General features: G+C 36.4%; 1 protein-coding gene across 1 annotated transcript; it reads right to left on the bottom strand.

Annotated features, from left to right (window-relative positions):
* Positions 1-3057: 3057 nt before the first annotated feature.
* On the bottom strand, positions 3058-19364 carry ARF4 (ARF GTPase 4). The gene is made up of 6 exons (XM_024556541.3): positions 18958-19364; positions 11571-11651; positions 11004-11113; positions 7325-7396; positions 5452-5577; positions 3058-4027 (listed from the first exon to the last, which is right to left on the bottom strand). Exons 1-6 carry the CDS (start codon positions 19022-19024, stop codon positions 3941-3943), a joined length of 543 nt encoding a protein of 180 aa, XP_024412309.1. The 5' UTR covers positions 19025-19364; the 3' UTR covers positions 3058-3940.
* Positions 19365-27520: the final 8156 nt, after the last annotated feature.

Genomic DNA, 27520 nt, shown 5'->3' with positions numbered 1-27520 from the left:
TGTATCCTTCATTTCTGACTGGATCTTTTTATGTTGTTGAGGTCATCACTAAGTTCTTTGAGCATCCTTATAACCAGTGTTTTGAACTCTGCATCTGATAGATTCCTTATCTCCATTTCGTTTAGTTTTCTCTGGAGGTTTGATCTTGTTCTTTCACTTGGGCCATCGTCTTTGTTTCATTTTGGCAGCCTTCTGTGTTTGTTTCTATGTATTCAGTAGAGCTGCTATGACTCCTGTCTTGGTAGCGTGGACTAATGTAGTAGGTGTCCTAAAGGTCCAGTGGCACAGCCTCTCCTATCACCGAAGTTGGGTACTTGAGGTGTGCTGTTCATGTGGGTTGATTACACCCTCCTCTTGTAGTTTAGCCTTGATTGCTGTTGGTGTGGGTCAATGAGTGGGATTTATCCAGGCCAGTCAGCTGCAAGGACTGGCTGCTGTCACTGACCACCAATCTCTACCCTCTGTGGAGGATCAGCCGTGCAGTTGCAGAGTGGTGGTGCTCCAACGTTGTCTGTATATGCCCAGTGTGTGCAGACTCTGGGGTTCTCCAGGTGGTGCAGGTCAGTCACCCCTGACCTGTGTTCTGCCTGGGGCCACCCTACATGAAATATTAAGCAATCTGAAATGGCTGCTACTTGTGCTGGGCTTGGTGATTCCCAGGGGAAGCCAAGCTGTGAACATATGTTGGCTGCTGCTAATAACAGGCCTGGGGCCACTCTGCAAGAGGTACAGGGGCTGGGAGCTCACTGAGGCCAGCTGTCGCTTAACAAGGATTTAGGAAGTTGTGAAGCGTAAGCCAAGACCAGTCATTCATATGGGAAAGTCACTGTTGATAGCTTGCGTGAGCCGGAAAGTTGGTTGGGACAGTCTCGGGGGGATCTCCAGGGAAGGGCAAAGAATGTTCTCCAGGTTGACAGAATCCCAGATATGGCAAGCAGCTGCTAGCTTAGTGGTGGAGAGTTCATTAAAGGGACAATAGCCTCTGCCCACCTTTCTGTCTGGGAGAAAGCTATCCTCCAGTTCTTGCCTTGATGCCAGACACTTTAGTTTCTCCCTGTATGCCACTGGTATCTTTCAAGCTGTTACCCTGGTGCTCTAACTCAGTAGGAGTAAGTCTGAGTAATCCTGTGTGTGGGTTCTAAAAGGATCTGCTTGGGACTCCAGCAGTTTTTTCCAACTCAATACCCCTTGGTTTTTGCAGCTAGAGAGAGATTACAGGGACATATATATACCTGGCACTGGAACCCCGGGCTTAGGGGCCTGGTTGGAGCTGGGAGTGATTATCTCACTCCCAAGATATCCATTCCCAATTTTTATCCACCACACACGGATGTGAGACCAGCTCCTTCCATGTCTCTGCCCCTCTTATCAGTGTGGATGGGTATGGTTTAATTCTGTAGTGGTCAGGCTTTCACTCGATTTCTGAGTTATGAGTGATGATTTTTCTGTATTTTAGTTCTAACTTTGACACAGTTGTGCGAGGAGGCAAGCCACCTTGCTATGCTGCCATCTTGACCAGGTGTCCTAGCAGAGGCTTTCAGAATTTCTTGATTAAAAAAAAAAAACCTACTCTGGAGAAAAAGCAATTTCTTCAGGTAAAAAACTTGCCAACTTAATGTTTTCTTAAAAAAGGGTGGTGGGGGTGGAGCAATCTTGCAAATCTTTCTTTAACCCATTTAATGAAAATTAGGAAACTTCAGTTTCTTAACGCAATCATTTTCAACAATGACAGTAAAACCTGCCTTACATCACAAGACTATGAATTCTCCTCTTTTCTTCAGAGTGTGAAAGCATCTCTGATTTACTTGTTTTAAAATTAAAATAGTGGTAATTTAATTGTGATCCTCACACTGAACCTTTCAAGTTTAAGACCTCACCCCATAAAGCTACACATACTATACCAGATCTTAGTTTTACCCAACAAGAAATGATACCTTTTTATTTGGAGAGAATAAGAAAATTCATCTGGTGAGCTAGAAAAGTAACCTGTTTGACAATCATCCACTACTTAATTCCAATTTCCTTTCACTTCATCCTGTTTTTTTGTTGTTGTTTTTTACAATTCAAAACTATACATTTTACAAGCGTATGTTTTGTTTTGAAAATAAAATTTCAATCCACAAATTTTTTTGGATTATACAAGTCATTATGACTAATTAAAAACCTAAGTTTATAAAATACATAAAACATTATATACAAAACTGTTACTCATAAGGTTACCAAGTTGAATCTTTAGCAACTTAACAGATGTAGTTAATGAGCTATATACCTCCACTGCCTCATTAACACAAAAAATACCATATTTTGCTGTGTATAATGTGCACTTTTTGCCCAAATTTGAGGGGAAAATAAGGATGCGCATTATACATGGGTAGTGCTAATTCTGTATCTATATAAATGTTTTTCTTTTATTTATGCTTATGTTTTGAAAGCATAACTCTAGAAAGCAATAACAATACCCTATGCAAAATACCTTGGGATATGATAATGTTTTGTTCTAAATATAAATAACCAAAAAAATGGAATTAAAAAATTGAAAGATTTTTTCCCTTAAAGTTTGGGGCCAAAATGTGGGTGCGCACTTACACAGGAACGCATTATACATGGCAAAATACAGTAGTCACATGCAGCTCTCTGCAGTTCTGAAATTTGTGAAGCTAAAAAGCGCTCATGAACTTTTTTCTTGTATGTAGGAAAGTAGCATCACTAACAGTCTATTCTGCCATGAAACAGCACTTGTCTTTAACTAACCTAAGCTGTGAAACAAACACATGCATACAAGTTTTGGGCAGTTCATTTTATTACAGCTTTTTATTCTTGATTTACGTTTAGAAATGTACAGTGTCAAAATATTCTGTCAAATAAAACTAATTTTTTAAGTTGCTTCCCCACTCTGTTATACACACAATAGCAACCCATATTTTATTTCCAATTTAAAGTTAGTAAATTCACCCGGATCTGTATTATTGTTCACAGTATGTAAAATATATAAATCAACTTTGCTAAATAAGAAAATCCATTTCAAACATCTTTAAGACTCAAAAAGAACACAGACAATTACATATTTTATCATTTTATTAGGAATAATCCCAAATGGGCTATGAAGAAAACATATTCATTTGAGTTTGATGAGTTTTCCAAAAACTCTCAATGAAGGTATGTTCACCAATAAACAATAAAACATCAGCAGAACTATCATATACTGGGCAAAGAGTCAGGCTGATACCAAAAGCAACATGCAACATAAAAAAGATACAATGTAAAGAAAGACAATCTGCTGGGTATTAAAAATCATCTCAATATGAACTCTTTGCTACCAGCACAGAACTAATTAACTATCAAATCCAAACCACACCAAGGTAAGCTTGGCTGATGGAAGCCAGGAGTCAATAATGGGGAAAAATATTAAGTGTCTCAGTGCAAGATATCTCAATAGTGTTTTGGAGCATTTCCCTGGCTGGTACAAGTAGTATTAGAAAATCTTTTTGGCAAGGGAGAAAAATGAATACAAATGGAATGCAACATTTTTATTTTTTTTTTAAATCAGCAGACTGTCCCAGGAATGATAAAGTTCATCGGTAAAGTAGCAAGGGGATAACTTTAAAACATTATTTGTTGTGGGCTCAAAAAACATTCAAAACAGATTTATTTAAAGGTGTCACAATAACTAAATCCAGGCATCTAGGCGTATAGGAAATAAAATTAAGAGGACACTTTTCCCCCCAAGTTAAGGAGAATTTTTTAAAAACCAAGCATACTGCTGAAGTGCAACATTATACTTGGTAAACAATAATTGGCAACAAAATAAGTTTAAATGCTGTAATATTCTGCCCAAACCAGTCCCAGATACTGTTTAATAACCAAGATGCAAACTAATTTTGTTGTAACAAGCCTAGACCAATTCTATCAAACATGTCCTTGGTTAGATATCCAGTTTCATTTAACGTTTTGAAAGCTCATTTGACAGCCAGTCAAGTCCCTCATACAGACCAGTTCCTTGTGTAGCACAAGTGGCTTGAACATACCACTATAAAGAAAGGACAAGAAACACTTGATTAACATAAAATCACATATAACACAGTGTTTAAAGTTTCTTAATCAGAAAATTAATTATTTTCCTCCCAACTGCTCTGGGTATTATTTAGTCAGCAGTTACCGTAAATGTACAGGAAAAAAGGAAACAAAAAGTATATAAAACACAGAAATAAATGAACAAATACATTAAAGTACTACATCTCAAATGATTAATTTTATATTTAATGATCTCAGTAACTGTATATAGGTTGTAAGTTTTCTCATAACTCTTGCTTCTCAGAAAACTTTCACATTTAAAGCTACTCCTACCCATACATTAAATTTAATCGACTATCCACTAGTTAATCTGAAAAGAACATTCATGGAAAGATTAGTAACTAATAAAACTACCCACCTGGTACTTATAACCCTCTTGTTTCCCTTTAAAAAAGACCTATAAAGCAACTTAATTACCTATAACGGATAGTTTATTTTTATTAATTTCTTTTTTGACCAGTTTTATTTTGCCTTAGAATAAAGACCTTCATTTAATATTTCAAGTTCACTGCAAGTATACCATGCTGCCAAGTGATTATTTGAACACCAAATACCCTAAAAAAAGGCTGGGAAAAGACATGAATTCATATTGTCATAGCATGGAAAACTCGTATCATTTGCAGTTTATTTTATTTAACAGCCTGGAACATCGCAAACAGTCTTTACAGTTACTACAACAGCACAGTATTTGCCTCGCTGACAAGCTAATGAAAAACTATTGTAAAGCACAAGGCACGCTAACAGTTTGTGATACCAACTTTACACATAAGAACATATGTTGTGTTTGCCAATATTTAAATCACTGATATAAAATAAGCTATTAGCAAATACTTCTTGTAATTTTACATTTTAAAGCTTATTTAGTATCGTAATTATAGGTCCTGCAAGCTTTTGACATTACCATGCAAACAGCACAAAACAGTACTATCTAAAATGTGGCTGCTAAAAGCCACATTACAAATTATTTGCTGCAGGGCTACTTAAAACATATAAGATTAAAAATATCAAAAGTCTTTAAGTATTATGATTCTCACAGCATAGTTTTCCACATATTTATCAATCCTAAACATTTTGAGGGTAAAATAACAAACATCAAATAAAATAAAGATATTTAAATCCTTGGATCCTTAACAGATATATATTAAAAGCTAAAAAAGTGGAGATGGTATCAGCATACTTTCAAGTAAAATTGAACACATTTATAAAAGTATAAAATAAAGGGCTCATGTTTGTATAAACGGGAGTTTACTACTGTAAAATAATGTTCACCACCTGTTCAAAGGGGACAGTTAGTTAATAAATTTTTAAACTAAATACTAGATAAAACAATCATCTTAATAATTCTAAGAGTCAGAAGATTAATATAAGCCAAATACTTACTGTTCTGTTACGAAGAGACTGAAGACCTAATTTATCCGTCATTTCACTGATGGCCATAGCATTTGGCAAATCCTGTTTGTTTGCAAAAAGCAGTAACACTGCATCTTGCAACTCATCTTCCTGAAGCTGAAAATAAAAGCTAAGACATTAACAACTATAAAACTGGGATCCAATTATTGTTAACAAACTAGGTAAAACACTGTCTTCCTACATATACTATTAACTTAAATCTCTTATCCTTCAGTTTTTAAATCCTGAGCAAATAATTATATGCCTTCATGTAAAGTAAAACTTTTCAAGCCAATCATTCTATACTCCATTAAGGTAAATCAATCATTCAGTCTTCATGATCATCCATGAAGGTCAAGATTGGCTAGTAGAAGAAACATACATGGCAATAAATATTTATGACAGGATCTTATGGTACTTAGTAGTAAAAGTACAGTATTTAGATAATGACTCTTTTTGGACTTTTATCCTTTCCAGCCAGCTGGATGAACTACACAGCAGTGAGGCGACAACGTAATGATTAGGGAATTAAGAGCGTCATGAAAGATACAAGAATAAGTACCACATGGACAACAGTGTGGTGACTGCTGGGGATGGGGAGTATAAGGAGACTAAATGGTAATGGAAAAAATATATAATAAATTTTTTTTTTAAGATTTTAAAGCAAAAAAAAGAAACACACACACAACAAAACAAAACAACCCAACCCCAAGAGTAGAGAGCCAGTAGAAATAAGGCACTGATACATGATACAATATGGATGAACCTTGAAAATTTATGCTCAGTGAAAAGTAACAAAAAGTTTAACCACATATTGCATGATTCCAACTATATGAACATCCAGAATAGGTTTATGTATAAAGACATAAAGTAGATTACTGGATGTCAGGCCTGGGGTATGGGGTGGAGTAAGGAAAGGAATGGGTAATAAATAGTAATAGTTCTGAGATTTCTTTGTGGGCCGAGGAAATGTTCTAAAATTAGACTATAATAGCGGTAACATTGTGTAAACTGAGAAACTAACTTTTATATTTTAATGAGTGAAGTTTATGGTATGTGACTTTTATATCAAAGCTGTTTACAAAAAAAAAAAGTAGGGGTGATATTTATCTCATTAGACAAACCATCCCCCACCAGGTATTTAGTTACACGAACTGACACAGTGGTTTTGGTAAGGCCAAAATGCCATGTAAATCAAAATCCTACTGCATTCCAGTGGAATTCTTCCCGCCCCCCCCCCCCCCCAAGATTTTATTTATTTCTAGAGAAAGAGAGGGAGAGAAACATCAATGTGTGGTTGCCTCTCACATGCCCCCAACTGGGGATCGAACCAGCGACCCTTTGGTTCGCAGGCTGGCACTCAAATTCCAATGGAATTCTTTATTATGGTTACTATTACAAAACATTTCAAAGTATACATTACAGGCACAATACAGAGAACAAGGAATTTGACTTTAGGAATAAGGAATGTGAACCAGGATCCCTACACATCACTAAAGTTTCAAAACTATAGACTTTATATCTATAAAATAAAGACTGGACTAATGTAGACACAGCCTCAACCAATGATATGCATCAAAATCACTCATGGAGCATTCTGAAAACAAGCTGGGCTTTCCTCCTAATTTACTGAAGTAGCTACTCTTCTGTGTGTTATTTTAGAAACTCTATAGGAAATTTTTATGTATATTCTTAAGAACCTGTGATGACAGTTCCTCAAGGAACTATTTCTAGAAACTTTTACTAGGTCTGAACTTTCATTTGTGTAATGTAATCGCTGTTACAACATGCCAACCACTAACACCACCACTGTCGACCAGAAAAATGCATCCTGGAAATGATAAAATTTAAAAAATATTTTTACCATTTTTTGCAGCTCTTCAGCTCCTTCCTGAATCCTTTCACGATCATTGCTGTCTACCACAAAAATAAGACCCTGGGGAAAAATTGTTTAAATAAATTATGACAGTTAAATTTAAAGGGCACACTAAATACGAAACACAAGTATAGGCAGCAAAACATTATCAAGAAGGAAGTGTTGGGAAGACAATGTCCTATTATATAAAAAATAGAAAAAGAAAGGGGCTCTAAGTACTGAAAACCAATTTGAGCACTTTTTTATTTCAATATATGAAATGTTATTTTATTTAATTACTTATTTTTGAAACGCTATTTTAAAGCAAAAGAAATCTTACTTTTAACCATCTGATCACTTTTTTCAACTGCACTAAGAATAATTTGCCCCATTTCCCTCCTTCCCTATGCCCTTGCATGTTTAAGTGCTGGTAACAAAATAGCCCCAAGTGAGGACAAAAGGAAAAGAATAAGCCAAATTCATCGATTTACTAACTTATTTAAAGGTGTGCACAAATTGTTAAAAAAAAAGGGGGAGGGCGCTCACTACAGCAGTTTTTATATGCTTCATCAGGAAAAGTTAGCCTTGCTCCAAAATGTTGCTTCTGCCAACTCAATGACCATAAGGAAGTCTTAACCAAAATATATCAAGAAAAACTGATTACTGACTTTATCAAACAAGAAATTCTTAACACAAAGGAAAGTATAATCATTCCTAAAGATATTCACAAATATTAGAATTCTGAAAACAAGCTGGGCTTTCCTCCTAACTTACCGAAGTAGCTACTCCTCTGTGTGTTCTACAAAAGAAGTAGAACTGGGGAGCGGTTAGTTGAATCGACTTTTCTAAAAATGTTAAAATGGGAAAGTACAAAAATTTTTCAACTGGAGAGAGGGCAGGTTAACTTTACAGCTTTATTAAAATCTATTCCTATTAATACTAGCGATTACTTTGAATGTTCTCCCCACAATCCTGACCACAGAGTATTTATGATCATTTGTCACTTTCATCACAAAGTGTCTTGTGTTATCATTTATGTAAGTAACCAGATGAAATCCACCAAGGACAAAGGGCTATATACATCATTTTACATTCACCTCTCAGTATTACACTGAGTTTGCTGGGGTACCTAATACTTATTTAAGGCTACAGTCATTAAAAGACATATCATTGTGATATAGCAACTTTCAAATCCATTTCCTTTATCTGAAAACCATCATGTTAAACATCCTAATCTTTGAAGACGCTTTCAGCACTATGAAAGCCAGTATGGCATAGTAAAAGATACCCAAATTAAAATCTTAGCACTACTTATTAATTATATAAATTACCTAATCCATAATCATGCCTCCTCTTCTATAGAACAACACTACCAATTTTATGGGCCTTTTAAAAATTAAAATATAAAGTATAAAAATATCTATTATGATGCTTGGCTTACCACAGGTATTTACTTACATGTTAGCTCCTCCTTTCTTCCTATTTCCAAAGCTATTCCATTTTAGAATCTACCCCTCTAGAAGAGTAAATGCCACTAAAAGGGATCTAATTTTTTCTGTATTAACAATCCATTTTTATTCTCTTATAAGTTAACACTATCAGTCCCAAAATAATGTTATTGAGAGGGAGAATTATTTTAACAATAAATTCTAAGTTACTCACTTCCTTGGACTGCCTAGAATCAAGAGCGTAAAATAGCTAGGATTCTAAAGATAAGCTTGGCTATGCTGAGAAAAGATTTCTTAAATGGCCAAATATTTACTTAATTATTTGGAACAAAACAATTGGAATTATCTAGTGAGGAAAGAGGAATAATAAACACTGTCCTGGTTTGTTAACACAAGTTAGAAGCATGGTTAAATGGCATGATTAGTTTCTTCTGAATTTTATAGCTAGAAGAACTGGTCAGGAATGCTGGAAAACTAACTGTAAGAGCTTAGCTGTGATTATATCAGGTAGCATAAAGCTTTCTCCAGCAGGCATGAAGTCCCTAGGAAGAAGTACTTGGACTTTTGATTTAAGGTGACCCAAAGAGGCCAGGAATGGGTCTAATCTCAAGTCAAGCTCAAAGTAAATTACAAAATATTCTTAAAAAACCTAGGGATAAGATCAGGCTTACCCTTGATTAAGAGTTCTACTTCACACCTAATTTTACTTCAAAAGCTTGTTCCCTAAATGAAATAACTATAACTTACTTGTTTTTCCTATGACTTACTTTAAGATAATCCAAAAGTTGAAGTACGTTAGAGAGGAGTACTGAATAAACAATATTGGCCACATCCTAATTATTGAAATTAAGAAATAGGTGGGAATTTATTACATTATTCTCTCTTTTGGGTTATTTGAAAATTTCCAAAATAGTTTTTTAAAGCATGTGACTTGTATCAAAATATTTTTTCTAACCACATCTATGCTAATGAATAGAAACACTCTAAAACCAAGCCACTTATTTAACATGACATACTACTTAAACCTGGTTGCTTTCAGCCACTCATCTAGGGTATTCACTGCCACCTGGTGACAAGGTACCTCATTTGTGTATAATTTGTGTTAGAGACCAAGAATGACTAACATCTGCAAATCTTAAACATATGAAGTGCTTGTTAACATCACATTATTTTGGAAAACACAACAGAGTAGGAAGCAGGTTAAACAGAAATGCAGAACAAGAACTGGCTCTCCAGTCTTAGGTAAGTCATTCCAACTTTCAGTTTCCTTATATATAAGAGTAAGACTAGAGTGGTAGTTCTCAAGAGGGAACAATTTTGTCCCTAGGGGATATTTTGCAGTATGTGGAGACATTCTGGGTTATTGCAACTGGGTTGGGGGGAAAGGAGGGTGTTGTTACTGTCACCTAGTGGGTAGAAGCCAGGAATGCCCAAAATGTCCATAGTGCTGCTGTTGAAAATCTCTGTAATAGAGCTTGCTCCTCCCTTAAAGTAAGGTCCCCAAACCAGCAGTATTAGCACCACTACCCAAGACCTTGCTATAAACCTCAGGCCTTACTCAGCCAGGCCCTAGTGAATTGATCTGTATTTTAACAAATACCCAGGTACTTAATAGGCACATTAAAGTTTGAGAAGTACTACTAATGCCTAATTTATATTCCCAGAGATTCTGATTCAAGTGGTCTGGGGTTACAATTAGGGCTTTGGGATTGTGAAAGCTGCCCAAGTGATTCTAAAGCACAGCCAAATTGAGAACTTCTGCTCTAATGTCTCCTCCATGTCGGTATTATATACACTACATAATATAAAAATACCTTACAGATCAATTGCGCAGATCTATCTTAATAAAATTTTGTAATGTATTTTAATAAAGTAATGATTAACTGGGATAAAAAAAAGACTGTCTTACATTCATTCATAAAAAACTATAATGACAGAAAGTTAAACAGACCATATTTTCTAAACTAATAAAACCAACAGAACTACTGATGAAACATCTAATTCAATGCTGAGAACAACCCTCCACTTTAAAACATTACTTTGATAGCTATGTAACTCTTCCACTGAGTGCGCCTTCAAAGGCTTGAGTGAGAGTCTACTGAAGAACACGAAGTAGTGAGAACAGGCATGTCAACTCACATAGTAAACACCAACAGCTAGTTAAACATTAGATATTAATATAAACTCTAGAGCATGAAACCTATAAAGAAAAGTTATTAAAAATGTATAGCATGCCTTACCTGGGTATTCTGGAAGTAATGCCTCCAGAGAGGCCTTATTTTATCTTGACCACCAACATCCCATACTGTGAAACAAATATTCTTATATTCTACCGTTTCCACATTAAAACCTACAAAGAAAAACACAAAAGACTGTTGTGCACAACATCATTAAGGAAATAAATCCCTTTATTGTGGAATTATGTCAGAATTGCTTCTTAAAAGTCACACTAGATAATGAACAAACTTAACAACCTAGGAGTTATAATGATGAACATGTCATTGTACATTTATCTAAACCCACAGAATGTATAACAAAAGTGAACCCTAAGGTAAACTATAAACTTTTGGTGATTATGATATAAAAATGGAGGTTCATCAATTGTAACAGCTGTACCACTCTAGTGAGTGATGCTGACAATAGGGGAAGGTATGGATGTATCGGGGCAGGGGATAATTTGGGAAACATCTCAATTTTTCTGTGAACCTAAAATTGTTCTAAAAACAAAGACTCTTAAAAACAAGGCAGTTTCAAAATTAAACATTATTCTATTTCACTTTATAATAATCACCTATAAACTTTCTTACCAATGGTAGGAATGGTGGTGACTATCTCCCCTAACTTCAGTTTATACAGAATGGTCGTCTTGCCAGCAGCATCCAATCCAACTAGAAAAAGACATCATAGATTTTAAATCTAGATCAAAAGGACACACTAAAAAGTACTTTTACAACAAATACATAGTTTGAAAGCTCAAGGTGACTGGTCAAGGCATAAATGAGTTAGAAATAAAATTCTCATTTCTGATTTCCAAAGGCAACACTTTCTACAGAAATACTTCCTACAGAAAGTGTTGCCTTTTCATTTCACTTTCTAGACCTAAAGAGACAGCATGTAGTGAAGAGAGTAGTATCTGATTGACTCAGGCTTTAATCTCTAGATTTGCTTTGCCACAAACTAGTCAAGCCTTTAAACAAGTCACTTTAGGAAACTGAGGCCAGAGGAATTAGTTCTAAAGGGGACTGGATCAGATAATCTATGATCTCTTCAACTTAAGTATGTATTAATTCTATGCTCTACTAAGATTAAAAAATTAAAAGTGAATCAGAGAACACATAAGAACAAGTAAATAAAGAATTTTTAAGATCAGTAAGCTCAATACTATGCCCTGTCTCCATACATGATAAAGGAAAATGAGGCCAATTTTACTTCTACTTAACATTCAACATTAAATGTGCAAAAATAAGAATAAAACATTAGTTAATTTGGGTTGCAAAAATGAACCCATCATATTCATCTCCAATATATGTCTAAATTCTTAAAATGCTTCCTCTTGAGACCATACAAGTGTGGAAGAATATGATTGTTTCTGAAAAAAACCCACACTAGAACAAGAGAGTACACTACTTATTAGTGATAGTGAAAAGTAAATTAAGTGCTTATTTTCAGTATGACTCTTTCAAATCTGCATATTCTCCATTGTTTTCCAAAGCCTTCATAAATGGAAGGCCTGTATCCAATATTCTCATTGAATATACCATTGTTGTAAGGACATCAAATCTGGCCACCTGGATTGCCACTACCACAGATTTTGGAATTCAATTGAGTATTGATTTAATAAGCAAGGATGTTTTTTAGGTATCGACATCAAAGCAAGACTTGGCACATAAAACCAATGCTATAAAGTTTTCAAAGAAAACCAGAAATCACCTCACTTACCTAATTACCATTTCTGTGCAAGTTTAATTTTTACGAGTTACTTCAAAACAGAACTAAAGGCTACAGACAATTCACTCATTCTACGTAACAACCCTTTCTCCTCTGTTCTCTATAAAGATAGCTTTTAAGACATCTCTGTAAACTTGGAAATCTTATACCTTCTTATTCCAGTGTCCTCTAATCAATCTTTGTCCCCACTTCTTCATAATAGGATTCAGGTGTATTCTTTCCAAAATACTATTACATACATAATAGACAGCGAGCAGCCCACTCTCAGACCTCACTCATGAACATAAGAAAATCCAACTGTTAGCAGGAAGTGTTTTGTTTGAAAACAGAACATTACCAAAAAGATCAGAAAACATAATTCTAAAAAATACACAAAGAAACAAAAGTAGCTACCTTAAAGTTTGGCATCTTCAGTAAAAATACAGAAAACGGATTTTTATTGTTCAAAAAAGCTCTCTTGAGAGTATAAATCCTCCTCGGGTGATTTTGTTCAAATTTTAAAATAAAGCAAAATTCCCCTTTAACTAAGTCCAAATACAACTAAGCCCAAGTCAGAAGAATTGAAATTGAGATGTCAATTAAAAAACATTTGAGTTATGAGTTTGAGAACTATAGCGCATACTGGTCATCACTGGGGTCCATATGGACGTCATACCACTATTTAAAAACAGTGTATATCCAAAAATATTGACAAGGAATGGAAGAAAACCAGGAAAAATTATGATTATATAACTATTTTAAGTTATTAATAATCTGACTTTTCTTTTAATAAAGGTGTTATACCTGTTTGTATGCATAATTAATAATATTCTACTTCCACATTGCTAGATCTTTTTGTAACACAATAAACTACATATTACTTTCATTAAAAAAGAACAATTTCCTGGAAGGGAAGATAAAGTGCTTCTCAGATAAGGTCAAGTTAAAGGAGTTCATCACCACCAAGCCCTTATTATATGAAATGTTAAAGGGATTTATCTAAGAAAAAGAAGATAAAAAATAGGAACAGTAAAAAGGACAGACAGCAAACTCACAGTTATTAACAACCACACCTAAAACAAAAACAAAAGCAAACTAAGCAAACAACTAGAACAGGAACAGAACCACAGAAATGGAGATCACACGAAGGGTTATGAATAGGGGAGTGGGGAGGGAGAGGGGGGAAAGGTACAGAAAATAAGTAGCATAAATGATAGGTAGAAAATAGACAGGGGGTAAGAATAGTATAGGAAATGTAGAAGCCAAAGAACTTGTATGTATGACCCATGGACAGAATTATAGGGAGGGGAATGTGGGAGGGAGGGGGTGGGCAGGATGGAGTGGAGTGAAGGGGGGGGATGGGACAACTGTAATAGCATAATCAACAAACACATATTTTTTTTAAAAAGGAACAATTTCCCAAGCAGATTTCCTTTATTAAAATGTTGAACTGCTTAGGCTCCTGATGCACCTGTCAGAAAGATAACTGCTTAAGATCCTTAAATATATTTTTATATATATATATATATACACGTATATATATTTATGTTTATATATATACTTTTAATAAGGCAGTATGCAAAATAATACAAGCATAAAGTTTTTTAAGCATCCACAAGTTATTTTTAAAGTAAAAAATTGTAAGACAATATTTAAATGACTTGTAGCCACACAGAAGATTCTAAAATCACAAAGGTATCTTTTGGCTCGTGCCCCAAAGGGTAGTGCTATATATGTGAAAACCAGAAGTTTTTTTAAAAGGTATTTTCTATCAAAAGCAGCACACATTCATGTATACCACCACTTAAAACTCTTTTAGGTCTTTCTTTACTCAAAAACATGTTGGTCTAACAATTTTGTGCTACTTTAGTAATTTTTTGTTTGTATTTCCTTAATGTTGCAGTATTTGGCAATGAGACTTCTCCACAAAATAAAAACTATAACCAATTCTCAACTAGTCAAGATAAAACTCTAATCTGTACAGTCCAGTTATGCCCTCCCTCCCTCCCCCCCTGATAAACAACTTACTGTATTGAAAGATACACTGAAATTACTTGGTTCTCCCTTAACTAAACCTACAATTTGACCAAAGTGTTAACACACAAAACTATCCTCCCCCCGCCCCCGCCAAATCTTTACCAATCATTAAAAAGTATGTCTACCAAACTATGGCATACTTATATTTAAAATGTAAGTATACTTTATACTTAAAACATAAGTATTTCTTATGTATAAAATATAAGTATAAAAAATAGTTATAGATTAATTAAGCTAGATTCCAAATGTGTTAACTCGGAAAAAAAAAAAAAACAAACAAATGCAGAAAGAAAAAGGAATGGAGAGAAAATAAGTATATTTTCAGGTGCATAACATTTCAGCTAATATTTTTCTTCACTTTTTCCTTTATCTTTCAAATTTTCTACCAGGAAGCTTGGAATACAACTTCATAGTAATTTAAAATTGAATGTTTACTCTGTTCCAACCACATCACTAGGTGATTCCATACATTTTTATAATTTATTCTCCACAATAACCCTCCATTTTTCAGATGCAGCATTTGAGATGCAGAAATGTCCCCAGAATCACAGGAATAATAGAAAACAGATATTCAAACCCTAGGTTTTATAGAGAAATTAAATCCCTCATACTGGTAGAAATATAAAATGGTGTAGCTGCTTTGGAAAACAGTTTGTCAGTTCCTCAAAATGTTAACCAACAATTCCACTCCTAGGTATTTACTTACCCAAGAAAATTAAAAACATATGCCCACACAAAAACTAACAAATGTTCACAGCAGTATCATTCATATTAGCCAAAAAAGTGGAAACATGGTTCCATCAACTGATGAATGGATAAACAAAATGTGGTATGTATATGTATGTATGTATGTATGTGTGTGTGTATGTACACACACACACACACACATCCACAACAAAATTGGTCAGCTAAAAAAAAAATGAAGTACTGACACATAGTATCAATAAACCTTGAAAATATGATGCTAAGTGAAAAACTAGACACTAAAGGTCACATATTGTGCAACTCCATTATACAAAATATTCTAAATAGACAAACCCATAGAAACACGACAATTTATGGGTATGGGGTTTCTTTCTGGGCTGATGGAAATGTTCTAGAAATAAGACCGTGGTGGTGGTTACAAAACTTTGTGACTATACTAAAAACCACTGAATTGTATCTTTTAAAGGGATGAATTTCATGTTATGTAAATTACAGCTCAATTTTTTTAATTAAAAAAACAAAACAAAACAAAACAAATCCTAGCCAGATGTTAGAGCTCTCCAATAGTATTTATACACTGCCATCCTGCCTTCAGATTTTTCTGATGGAGACACTCTATCTTAATATTTTATCTAATTACTCAAAGGTCTGACCATCAGAGGATCCTCTCTGGTCGTGCCCCCCCTCCCACCAAAATAGTCACATATAAGGTCAAGGCAGAACTTTACTGATATTAGCAATCTTTTAGAAAGCTACACTTTTACAGCTTTTCAACAGCCAGAAACTTGCAAGTTCAGGGGATAGTAATTCCTCCATAGAATACCTCAGTGGTTTTCAGATATAAACAAAATGTGGGGAGTCATTTACCAAAATTACATCTTACCAGATCATACATAAAATAGCATAATGCAGGGCTACATGAGAGATGTACGTTAAAAACTTTGAATTTAAGGTCAGTATCAGTCACAGGAGTAATTTCTCTTTGGGAAGAAAACACTTCTGTTGACAGATTTCTGTCAATCTACAGTTTAAATGACTTTAAACCTGATAGTTTTTAAGTAGATGACTATAAGCTGTAACTTCAAACACATTTTAAAGTACTTGAACTTTCGGGAGCAGGTATAGGAATAAAATTTAAAACTTCTCAACAATCATTTGGCAAACCAGACTCAGTAGCTAACTGCATCTTTTTAATTAGAATATTTCAATAGGGGCAGACATCTTAAGAGTGTCTATTATTTATGCCATCACTCATGAAGCTGGACAAAAACTTCTAAGAATTATCGAACTTCCAAATCACCTTTCTCTATCCATCATATGGTTATACTTCATTTCATGAGTTACCATAAAAGTCATCCTTGTGCCTGCAGTGCTTTTAGTCAAGGAAACCTGATTATCCTGAAATTATAATGCAAAACAAGAATACCAAACCTGAGTAATAAAACATTTAACAGCCCTGACTGGTGTGGCTCAGTGGATTGAGTGCCAGCCTGTAAACCAAAGGGTCGCAGGTTGGATTCCCAGTCAGGGCACATGGGTTGTGGGCCAGGTCCCTGGGGGGGAGGCGCAGGAGGGCAACCACACACTGATGTTTCTCTCCCCCTCTTTCTCCTTCCTTTCCCCTCTCTCTAAAAAGAAATAAATAAAATCTAAAAAAACAAGAAATAAACACATTTAACATGAAATGAGTAATTCCAGACCATGACTTCTATCCCCTGCACAAATGCAAAGTTAAGTATTTTTCTTCTTCCATTTTCTTTCCATCATTTTTGGGGAGTAGGGGAAGAAATGCTCCCCTAATATACCAAAAACAGAAAAGTGCTTACAGCATAATTCTACCTTTCTTCTCCCTCTAATCTTTTAGCCATCACAAAGACTAAGGAAATGAATTACTCATTTCTAATAATCTTCAGTAAAAGGACCAACCATACTACATTTCCAGGAACACAAGAACATACTAGTTAATCTCTTTAAGGAACAGTCCGAAAAATTCATTTATCACAGTCCAAAGTCCACCCATTAACTTCAGATCCTTTTTCAGACTGCCATTTTCCAGCGACTTTTAAAGCCTAAATAATATGGTTGTCCTACTAAACTTCGTCGTCCTAAATGAAATCTGAGAAACTCTTTGAAAAAGAAAGTATTTTGATTTACCTTTGTGAATTTTTCATTAACAATTTTTCCATGAATTGTGAAGAATTAGAATCTTAACAGGAAAATAAAAAAGAAAAAGAAGAACCAAGTGTGTTTACCCTTAATCTTAATATTTCATTAACAACTGTTCCATGAATTGCAAAGTTAGAATCTTAACAGGAAAATAAAAGAAGCAAACGTGTTTACCCTTAATCTCAATACACCTTCAAATATTACTGAACCTTGCTTTGGAAAACTTTGAATGGTAGCACTCGAAAATAAAACCTTTTACCCCTTCCACTCTCTGGAAAACAAGATAATGAGCCAGCAAGTTTCAATTTTAGAGTCCGAGGGGCACTTTTTAACATTTCTGGTACGCATGGAGCTTAGCTGTGATGCAGAGACTACTCACAGCACCACGGGGGGAGGGGTTGCCTACATCACCCAAGTGACAAGACCCTTCTCCCTCAGCTGAGCGAAAAATGACCCTGAAAAGCAGTTTTGAAAAAGCCTATTTTCCCCCAAAATTAAAAAAACACCTTTGCAATTATTAAGAAGACTGCCCTAAAATTAAGCGTCATGATGTTCAGTTACTTAAAATTTGTTTCCACCTTTTAAAAAAATTGCTTTCTAAAAGTTTTTTTCATTACACCTAGCCAGCTGGTCTAATAAAGTTACCGATAAAAAAAAAAATTGAAAACCAAAGACAGTAAACAAAATATATTTAGTTGTTGAGAGAGGCTAAAAGAAACATTCATGAAAAATTCAGTTTTCAGAGGTACTAACAAAGAAAAGAAAAAAATATGAAGCGGAATCCAGGGCGAAACAAAGTTTAGAGAAACGAGTGCTGAGGACTCCGGACTCTTCTGATTCTTCGGTGTTCCTTTGCCAGCGCACTGGGCCCGGACACTTCCTCCCCCGGCCGGCTCGGGGCTCTCGGCGACCGCTCGTTCACATTCCACACCAGTGTGCAGAGTGTGTACACGGGGCGGAAGGCTGGAGTCGGTCGCTCTGCCTCCCTCCCGACCGCAGCACACCCGGGGTAGAGAGGAGCCAGAAGGCACTCTCAGAATGACGCTCGCCAAAGTCTTCCGGGCTCGGCGAGACCCGAGAGTTCGCTTCCCCCACATCTCCGCCCAATCTTGTTGAGCTTTTAGTAACAGCAAGGAGAGAAAGCCAAACGTAGAAGATCACCTTGCCCAAGCCGCTATAAGGGCTCTTGGACCGGTCTGGGAAGACCACTCATCCTTAACCCCATTGTTCCCCCTTAAGAATTCCTCTCGACCCCCAACCGCCGCCCCTCCCCCACCACAGCGGACTAAGGCAAAAACAGGCCGGGAAGCCGCCGAACTCGGACTGGGGTTGGGACTCAGGTCTTGGTTGCTCACTCACCCATCAAAATGCGCATCTGCTTCTTGCCGAAGAGACGAGAAAAGAGAGAGGAGATGGTGAGGCCCATGGCGGTAGTGGCACTTGCGATGGGCAGAAACAGAAGGGGTCAGGAGCTTCCCCCGGCCTTTTCCTTTCACGCTCCAGGCACACTGAGCGAAAAGGCACGGCCTGAGGAAGAGGGCGGCAGGGGCGGCTCCCTAGCCGGCGTGTCGGACGAACCTCCGGGACTGTAATAAGCGGGGCGCAGACCTGCACAACGACTGGCTCGCCAGCTCTGGCTCTAGCGTTAAGGCTTCGGCTGTGCCACGTCACGCGGCAGCCTTGGCGACTCCGACAGCGGCCCGGCCCCTCCAACGCGGACAGAAACGCGTCACCCCCGGCCCATCCCCCTAGCGCTTCCGGTACTGCCCGAGCCACTGCGCCTGCGTACGGAACGGCGTGGCCAGCTACGCTTACGTGCTTCTCTAGTCGCCGCCACCTCCAGGACGTGGCTCCAGGAACACGGCGGGGTCAGTTAGCACATGCGTACTGGGATAAAAAGTCCCACAATGCACCGTTCTGTCACTTCCAATCAGACTCTACGCGAAACACCTCTGCCGGGTGAGTGAGTCCGGGAGGTTATAATCCTTGCTTCCGGAAAGGTGAGCTGTGCATTGTGGGTTAAGCGGTAGTTAACTTCCGTCTATTCTGCCTTTAGGGCGACTTCTAAAGCAACGCGCACTGGAGGTTCCTCCGCCCCCTGAACGTACACGTTGTACGAGCCGACGGGACTGTTGCCCTAGTGGAGGGTTGAAGACGGGCCTTGCTTTCTAAGTAGTTAAAAGCCGATTGAGCAAGCGGACAGCTTGTGGCAATCGATGAATAAGCTTGGCCTAGATGTTTCTAACCCCACGCGAGGTCGTACTGAAGATCCCTAATCCTACGTCAACACGAGAGAACTCAGAGACATTTTCAACCACTGAAGCTTTGTAAGAGAAGCCAACGAGGAAGGCTGGCTTTTCTATCTTTTCTCTTCCAGAAACAAGTAAGATTGATTCCTTATGTGGAGGAAGTGGGACGCCTTCTCACTTTAAGAATATATATGATCTTACTGTTTTTGTGATTACAAAATAAGGCATACATCTTGTAAACAACTATGGAAAAGAAAGTTCCGTTTAATTTTCGCCACTTCCCACATACTCCTACATTGTTACTGCATTTTTTTTGGATGCTCACCCACTCTAAAAATCTATTTCAAGTTTAACTCCCTTAGGAAAAATTTGTTGACTGAATGACTCTGGCTCAAAGAATAATTACTCTTCACTTTAATATTACTATTGACAACATTCCTTTTACCCACTTGGGTGAAAAACACTAAGAAGGCAGGACTCTAGTCCATTTTTATATTCCATTGTAGTCCTTGGACTTGGCATACCACGAATTCAAATATGGTTGAATGACGGAGAGATGGCCAAATAAACCATGGTATAGCCATACTATGGAATACCATCAGGAGTTAGAATGATGTAAAACTATACATTGTAATTAAAAGATGGCTAAGATAGAGTTAGTGGAAAAAGCCAAATAATGGCACAGTGTTGTAAAGTAATATAAAAGTGTAGATTTTCCCAAGTGTGTGATAGTGGTTACTTGTTTAACCTGTGTGGAGAGAGGAGGGGTTGTTCCTGGGGAGTGAAGGTACCGGTTTGGGAGTGGTAGTCAAAAAAATTATCTGTACTTTAAAAAATAGACTATTGAAATAAAATTTACATGCAATAAAATTCAGCAGTTTTAAGTATATACTTTGATAAATTTTAACAAATGTAGATAGCCGATGCCATAATCATGGTATCAATCATTATTACCCCCCAGAATCCCTTCATACTCCTTTGTAGTCACCCACACCTCCAGCTCCTGGCCCACCATTGATCTGCTGTCACTATAGCTTTGCCCTTTCCAAATTTTTTTATAAATGAAATCATATGGTATGTAATATTTGGGTATGGCATCTTTCTCTTAGCATAATGATTGAGATTAATCCATGTTATATCATTTATCAATAGTTCTTTTCTATTGCTGAGTAGTATTCCATTGTGTGGATATACCAAATTTTTTTATTCATTCACTAGTTGATAAACTTTGGGTTGTCTAAAATTGTGGACTTTTATGAATAAAACTTTGAGTTCTTTAGTACAGGTGTTTATGCATATGTATTAATTTATTTTTACAAGATGAATTTATCCATGCACTATTTACATAATGTGAAAAGTAATTTTTGAATTTGATAAATGAGTTAACCAATTTTTTATATTCTTCCAGGTTTTCGTCTCTGAAATACTAACGTGTCTATGTAAATGTTAATGGGATTTATAAAGCAATAACTCCTTTTTCAATTTAATAATATACTCTGGACATTTAAAAATATCATAAATTTAACTTATTCTTTTTAAGGGCTGCATTCCATTGTATGCATGTAAGATAACTTATTCAACTGATCTGTCAAATTGTGAAACATGCATACTCTTTAATCCAAAAATTCCACTTCCAGGAATTTGTGGAAACAAAAATTCCCCTTAAGTTTGCTATGTGGTACTTGTAAGAAATTCAGACAATGTTCATTACAGCATTATTTGTAATGGAGAAAACTGAAAACATCAATTTTTTAAAAAGGAAATATTTAAATCTCCCTTTGTTTCTTTCCCTCACTGATCACTAGCCCAGGTATTCCAATTTTGCTTTTACTTTGCTGCATTTTATAAATTCACAATGATAAATTAAGACAGAATTTAGACCCAATGCCAGGGTCTAATAACGATTCAATCTGAGTCTGATAAAGATTCAATCTTTTTTCCTAATAGTGCCATCCTAGGTGTTCTGTAGTTGCTTATTCCAGCTGATGCATTCTGCAGAATGGGATTGAATAAGAAAAATCTGGCCCTGGCTTGTGTGGCTGGGTGCATTGAGTGCTGGCCAGTAAACCAAAGGGTCACTGATTCAATTCCTAGTCAGAGCCCGTGCCTGGGTTGCAGACCAGGTCCCCAAGTTGGAGAACACACAAGAGGCAACTACACATTGATGTTTCTCGCCCTCTCTTTCTCCTTCCCTTCCCCTCTGTCTAAAAATAAATAAATAAAATCTTTTAAAAAATTAAGTTTCTGGCAGGAAACTTTCTAAAAATAAGGAAAACTACTACTTGACAAATTCCCTTCAAAGGATTCGTATCAATTATTTTCCTGACTTCCAGAAGAACTGTTCCTCTATTTTCTAGGATCCTTTAGAGCAGAGTGATTGTATAATGGGACCGTATCTTGAGGCCACTAATTCTACTAAGATTTGTATTGACATCTAACATTTATAACAGCTTCACAGTTAAAGAAATCATTAGATAGGTTAAAGCTAAATGTCTAAAACCATTTTGTACCATAGCAACATTAATGAAATATGGTTATTTTACAAACCCTTCCTCCCCTTGCCCCAATCTCCATCTATCCTGACTGTATAAATATTTGAAATGTTTCACAATAATTGAAATGTCTGATATCTCTTCCATGCTGCAAACCATAGGAATGTGAGAATTTACTTACAAAAATGTTTTTTCCTCCAAAAATTAAATTTACTGACTCATATAATCCTGTGTTCATGGTACATGATTGATAGTGTTAGTGAAATAATCAACATTAAATTTATATATCTATATGGTTTTCAAACTTTTACATGTATCAGAATTCCTTGGAGGGCTTGTTAAAACCAGACTGCTGGAATTTTTGTTTCAAGATCAAGTTACAAGGACCACATTTACATTCTCATGAAAAATAATTTTTAAAAAGCAGATAAAATATAAGAAACAATGGTTTTCAAGACAGTGAACACCAGGCAGTGAAGGGCAATGAGTCCCGAAAAACAGAAAACAAATACACTGAGTCCTGAGCCTGAGATTGCCCCAGTTTACTGCCTTGAGAATGTTTCTAAGCCACAGCATAGAAAGGGGGAACAGCAGGGTAGTCTGGTAAACTCTCAGCTGACCGTTTAGGGAAACCAAACTTTAGGAGAGAATTCCAGAGAAGAGAGCAGTATAGAAAGAAAGAAAACCCTCACACAGAAAGAAATCTGTAAAGGGTTCCCCTAAACATGATCAGCACATGCATGTGAGGAAACTATCCAAAGCAAAGAACCATCAGAAAACATCAAAGGGAACAGTGCCCAGGGTTGTTTGGGAACAATGCCTGTTCCCATCAGCTAGATTGAAAAATAAAACCTCATAACTTATGGGATAGTAGGTAAAGTACTTGCCTTAGTAGTGAAGAATAATAGTTCTAGACTGAGCTTTGGACCTACCTAACAAAATTAACTGCAGTCTAGAACAAAGTTCAAGATTTGTAGGGATACAAAAGCATCCAAAACCCAACAAGGTGAAATTCTGGCATCTAACCTAAGATCAGGCAGGCAAAAAGGCAGGAACCCGTGACCCATGTAATGACATAATCAATTGAAAACACCTCAGAACCTACACAGACATTATCTTACACAGAAACATGGAAGACATAAAGACAAATCAAGCTTTTGTCTAAGATGAAAAATACTAGATGCAATTAATGGCAGAACAGACAATACAGAAGAAAAGATAAATGAACTTTAAGGCATAGCAATAGAAGCACTCCCAAATAGAGTAAAACCCCCCCAAAACCTGAAGGTCATCAGTGAGCTGTAGGATAACCTCAAGCACTATAATACATGAGTAATTGAAGAGTCTCTGAAAGAAGGGAAGAGGGGGAGGACAGAAAAAATACCTGAAGACATAATGGCCAAAAATTTTCCAAATTTGATGACAACTATAAAACTATATCCAAGATCAACTAATCTAGTTAGTTAAAAGCAAAAGACACATGAGTAAAACTACACCAAGGCATATTATTATCAAATATCTCAAAAGTAGTGATAAAGGCAATCTTAAAAGCAGCCAGAGAAAAAGAAATTTATTAACTAGGAACCAAGAAAAAGATGACATTTCTCACTGGAACTATGCAAGTAAGAAGACAGTAGAGCAACATTTTAAAATACTGGGGGAGAGGGAAGGGTAGGACAGCCTAGAAATCTATATACAGGGAAAACGTATTTGAAAAAGAAGGCAACTAGATTTTCAGATACACACAAGTTAAGAGAATTCTTCAACAGCAAATCTGCACTACAAAAAATGTGAAAAGGGAGTTCTTTGGGCAAAAGGAAAATTATACCATAGAGATCTATGTAAAGGAATAAAGAACACTAAAAGGTTAAGTATGAGATTACATATGTATGAGTTTTTCGTACTATTTAAAACCTTTAAAAAGATAATTGACTAAACAAAAATAATGTATTGTGGAATTTATAACAAGTGAAATCATGAAGGAGAGAAACAAGTATACTATTATACATTCTTATTCTACATGAAATGCCATACTATATCACGAGAGGTAAACTGTTCTGATAAATTAAAAATGGTATACTACATAGTATACTACAATGTATTAAATTAAATTAAATTAAAAATAGTATACTACAGCCCTGGCCCAGTTGCTCAGTTGGTTAGAGCATTGTCCTGATACACCAAGGTTACTGGTTCGATACCTGGTCAGGCCACATACAAGAATCAAGCAATAACCAACAAATTGATGTGTCTCTCCCTCTCTAAAATCAATAAATTTAAAAATGTATATACAAACCTTAATATAACTACACTAAAATAATAAAGTGTTATAACTAGTAACCCCACAAAGGAGATATAATGAGATCATAAAAATATTCCATTAATTCAAAAGAAGTCACATAAAGGAAAAGGGAAACAAAAGAAGACGAATAAAAAAACACAGCAAGGTAATAAAGTCTAACCATATCAATCATATTAATTGTACATGGTATAAATTAAAAGGCAAAATTTGTCAAATTGGATAAAAAAACAAGAACAAACTTTTATCTACAAGAAAAGTATTTAAAAAAAAGACACAAATAGGTTAAAAGTATGGAGGACTTCAGTCAACATGGAGGAGTAGGTAGACACTCCTCGCCTCTGCATACAACTATAGCAAAAAATACTAGAGTACAAAACAAATTTCAGCCAGAATTGTCAGAAAATTGAGCTGTACGTAAGTCTGACAACCAAGGATTTAAAAAAGCCACGTTCATCCAGAAGGGTAGGAGGGGTGGAGATGTGAAGAGGCATGGAAATGCACAGAGGCATAGAAACTGGAATGGGTGATACTACATTTAAATGTAGTAGATAAAAAAAGGGAGGGATACCTCCAGAGCAAAGGATACCAGCCCCAGTCCAGATCACCCAGCCCAGAATCCCAGTGTCAGGAAGATAAGTCCCCATAACTTCTGGCTGTAAAATCAAGCAGGGGCTGGGGCAGAAGAAAAAACTGTGTCCTCTTAAAGGGCCTGCAGTGGACTGAGGACTCAGACCCACCCTTTCTTGGATTCAGTACCAGGGCAACAAGTGGAAGGGAAGCAGTGCCATATGGGGAGAACATGAAGTGTGAGTGGGGAGAGAGCTTCCACCCTGGCAAAACTCCAGAGGCCAGGCAGCAGCATTGTCCCCACTGTGAGTTGTCACCCACACAGAGCAACGGAGTGGTGACACGGGTTGCCAGGCCAGGTGATAACCTAAGACTCCACCCCATATAACTTAACAGGTTCACTAAGACAGGGAGTCAAAGCAGCTCTACCAATACACAGAAGCAAATACAGGGAGGCTGCCAAAATGAGGAGACAAAGAAATAAGGCCAAATGAAATAACAGACCAAAACTCCAGAAAAAGAACTAAATGAAATGGAGATATGCAACTTATCAGATGAACAGTTCAAAACGCTGGTTATCAGGATGTTTCAGGAACCTCATTGGGTACTTCAATGGCATAAAAAAGACCCAGGCCGAAATGAAGGCTGCATTAAGTGAAATAAAGAAAAATCTACAGGGAATCAAAGGTGGAGAGGATAAACCCAAGAATCAAATCAATGATTTGGAACACAAGTAAAGCGATTCAATTAGAACAGTCAGAAGAAAAAAGAATTCCAAACAATGAGGATAGGCTTAAGCACCTCTGGGAAATCTTTAAACATAGCAACATCTGAATGATAAGGGATGCCAGAGGGAAAAAGAGAAAGAGCAAAAAATTGAAAACTTACTTGAAAAAATAATGTAAAATTCTAATTTGGTGAAGGAAATAGACATACAAGTCTAGGAAGCACAGAGAATCCCAAACAACATGGACCCAAAGAGAACCACACCACGACATGTCATTATTAAAATGCCAATGGTTAAAAGATAAAGAATCTTAAAAGCAGCAAGAGAAAGGCACAGTTACCTATGAAGGAGTTCCCATGACTGTCAGCTGATTTCCCAAAAGAAACTTTGGAGCATCTGGTCAAGATGGTGGCATAGGCAGACATGGCTCACCTCTTCACACACCCACAACAAAATTACAACTAAAATATAGAACCATATCATTCAGAACCATCAGAATTTGAGCTGAATAGAAGTCTGACAGCTACAGAATTAAAGAAACCACATCAATCGAACTAGTTAGGAGGGGTGCAGATGTGGAATAGGCTGGTCTCTCACCCATGTGTGGTGGATAAAAATTCAGGAGGGATATCTCAGGAACAAGCAGGCTCAGCCCCACACCAAGCCGTCTGACACGGACACTGGCAAGCAGTGTCTGCGGCATTGTGGCTGAGATGAGACAAATTCAAACGGACTACCGAATCCTGTGGAGGAAAAGGGACAGCACGGCCACTCTCTCAAGAGAGAGACCTACAACCTAGATTACTCTTCCCTGCAAAGTTATCATTTAGAATGGAAAGGCAGATAAAATGCTTCCCAGACAAGGTAAAGCTAAAGGAATTCATCATCACCAAGCTACTATAACATGTAGTGTTAAATGGACTTAAGAAAAAGAAGATTGAAACAATGAACATTAAAATGGCAGTACATTCACAAATATTAGTAATTGAATCCAAACAACAAACTAATCAAACACGGAGAACAGAAACAGAATCATAAGTATGAAGATCATTTGGAGGGTTATCAGTTGGTAGGGGGAAGCTGGAGAATGGGGTGAAAGGTATAGAGATTAAGAAGCACAAATGGTGGGTACAAAATAGACATGGGAATGGTACGAACAGTATAGGTAATGGAATAGTAGCAGAAAATCAGCAAGGACATGAACAATACTGCCAACAAACTTGACCTGACATTTATAGTATTCATCCAACAACAGCAAAATTCACATTATTCACAAGTGTACCCAGAACATTTACCAAGATAAACCATATTCTGATCCATAAAACAAGTCTTAATAAATTTAAAAGGATTCAAATCATAACAGGTATGTTCTCAAGCCACAGTGTAATAAAATTAGAAATTGATAACAAAAACATTTTGGAAAAAAAAACATTTTGGAAAATCTACAAATATTAGCGTAAGTAAACACTTCTAAATAACCCATGGATGAAAACACTCCAAAGGAAATTTATAAGGTATTTTGACCTGAATGATAAGAAATATATACATCACAATTTATGGGATGCCAATAAAACAGAACTTAGTG

The sequence above is a fragment of the Desmodus rotundus genome, chromosome 8 (assembly GCF_022682495.2).
Source record: "Desmodus rotundus isolate HL8 chromosome 8, HLdesRot8A.1, whole genome shotgun sequence".
Lineage (NCBI taxonomy): Eukaryota > Metazoa > Chordata > Mammalia > Chiroptera > Phyllostomidae > Desmodus > Desmodus rotundus.
The sequence above is the reverse complement of the archived record's forward strand: the minus strand, read 5'-3'. Positions and strand labels throughout refer to the sequence as shown.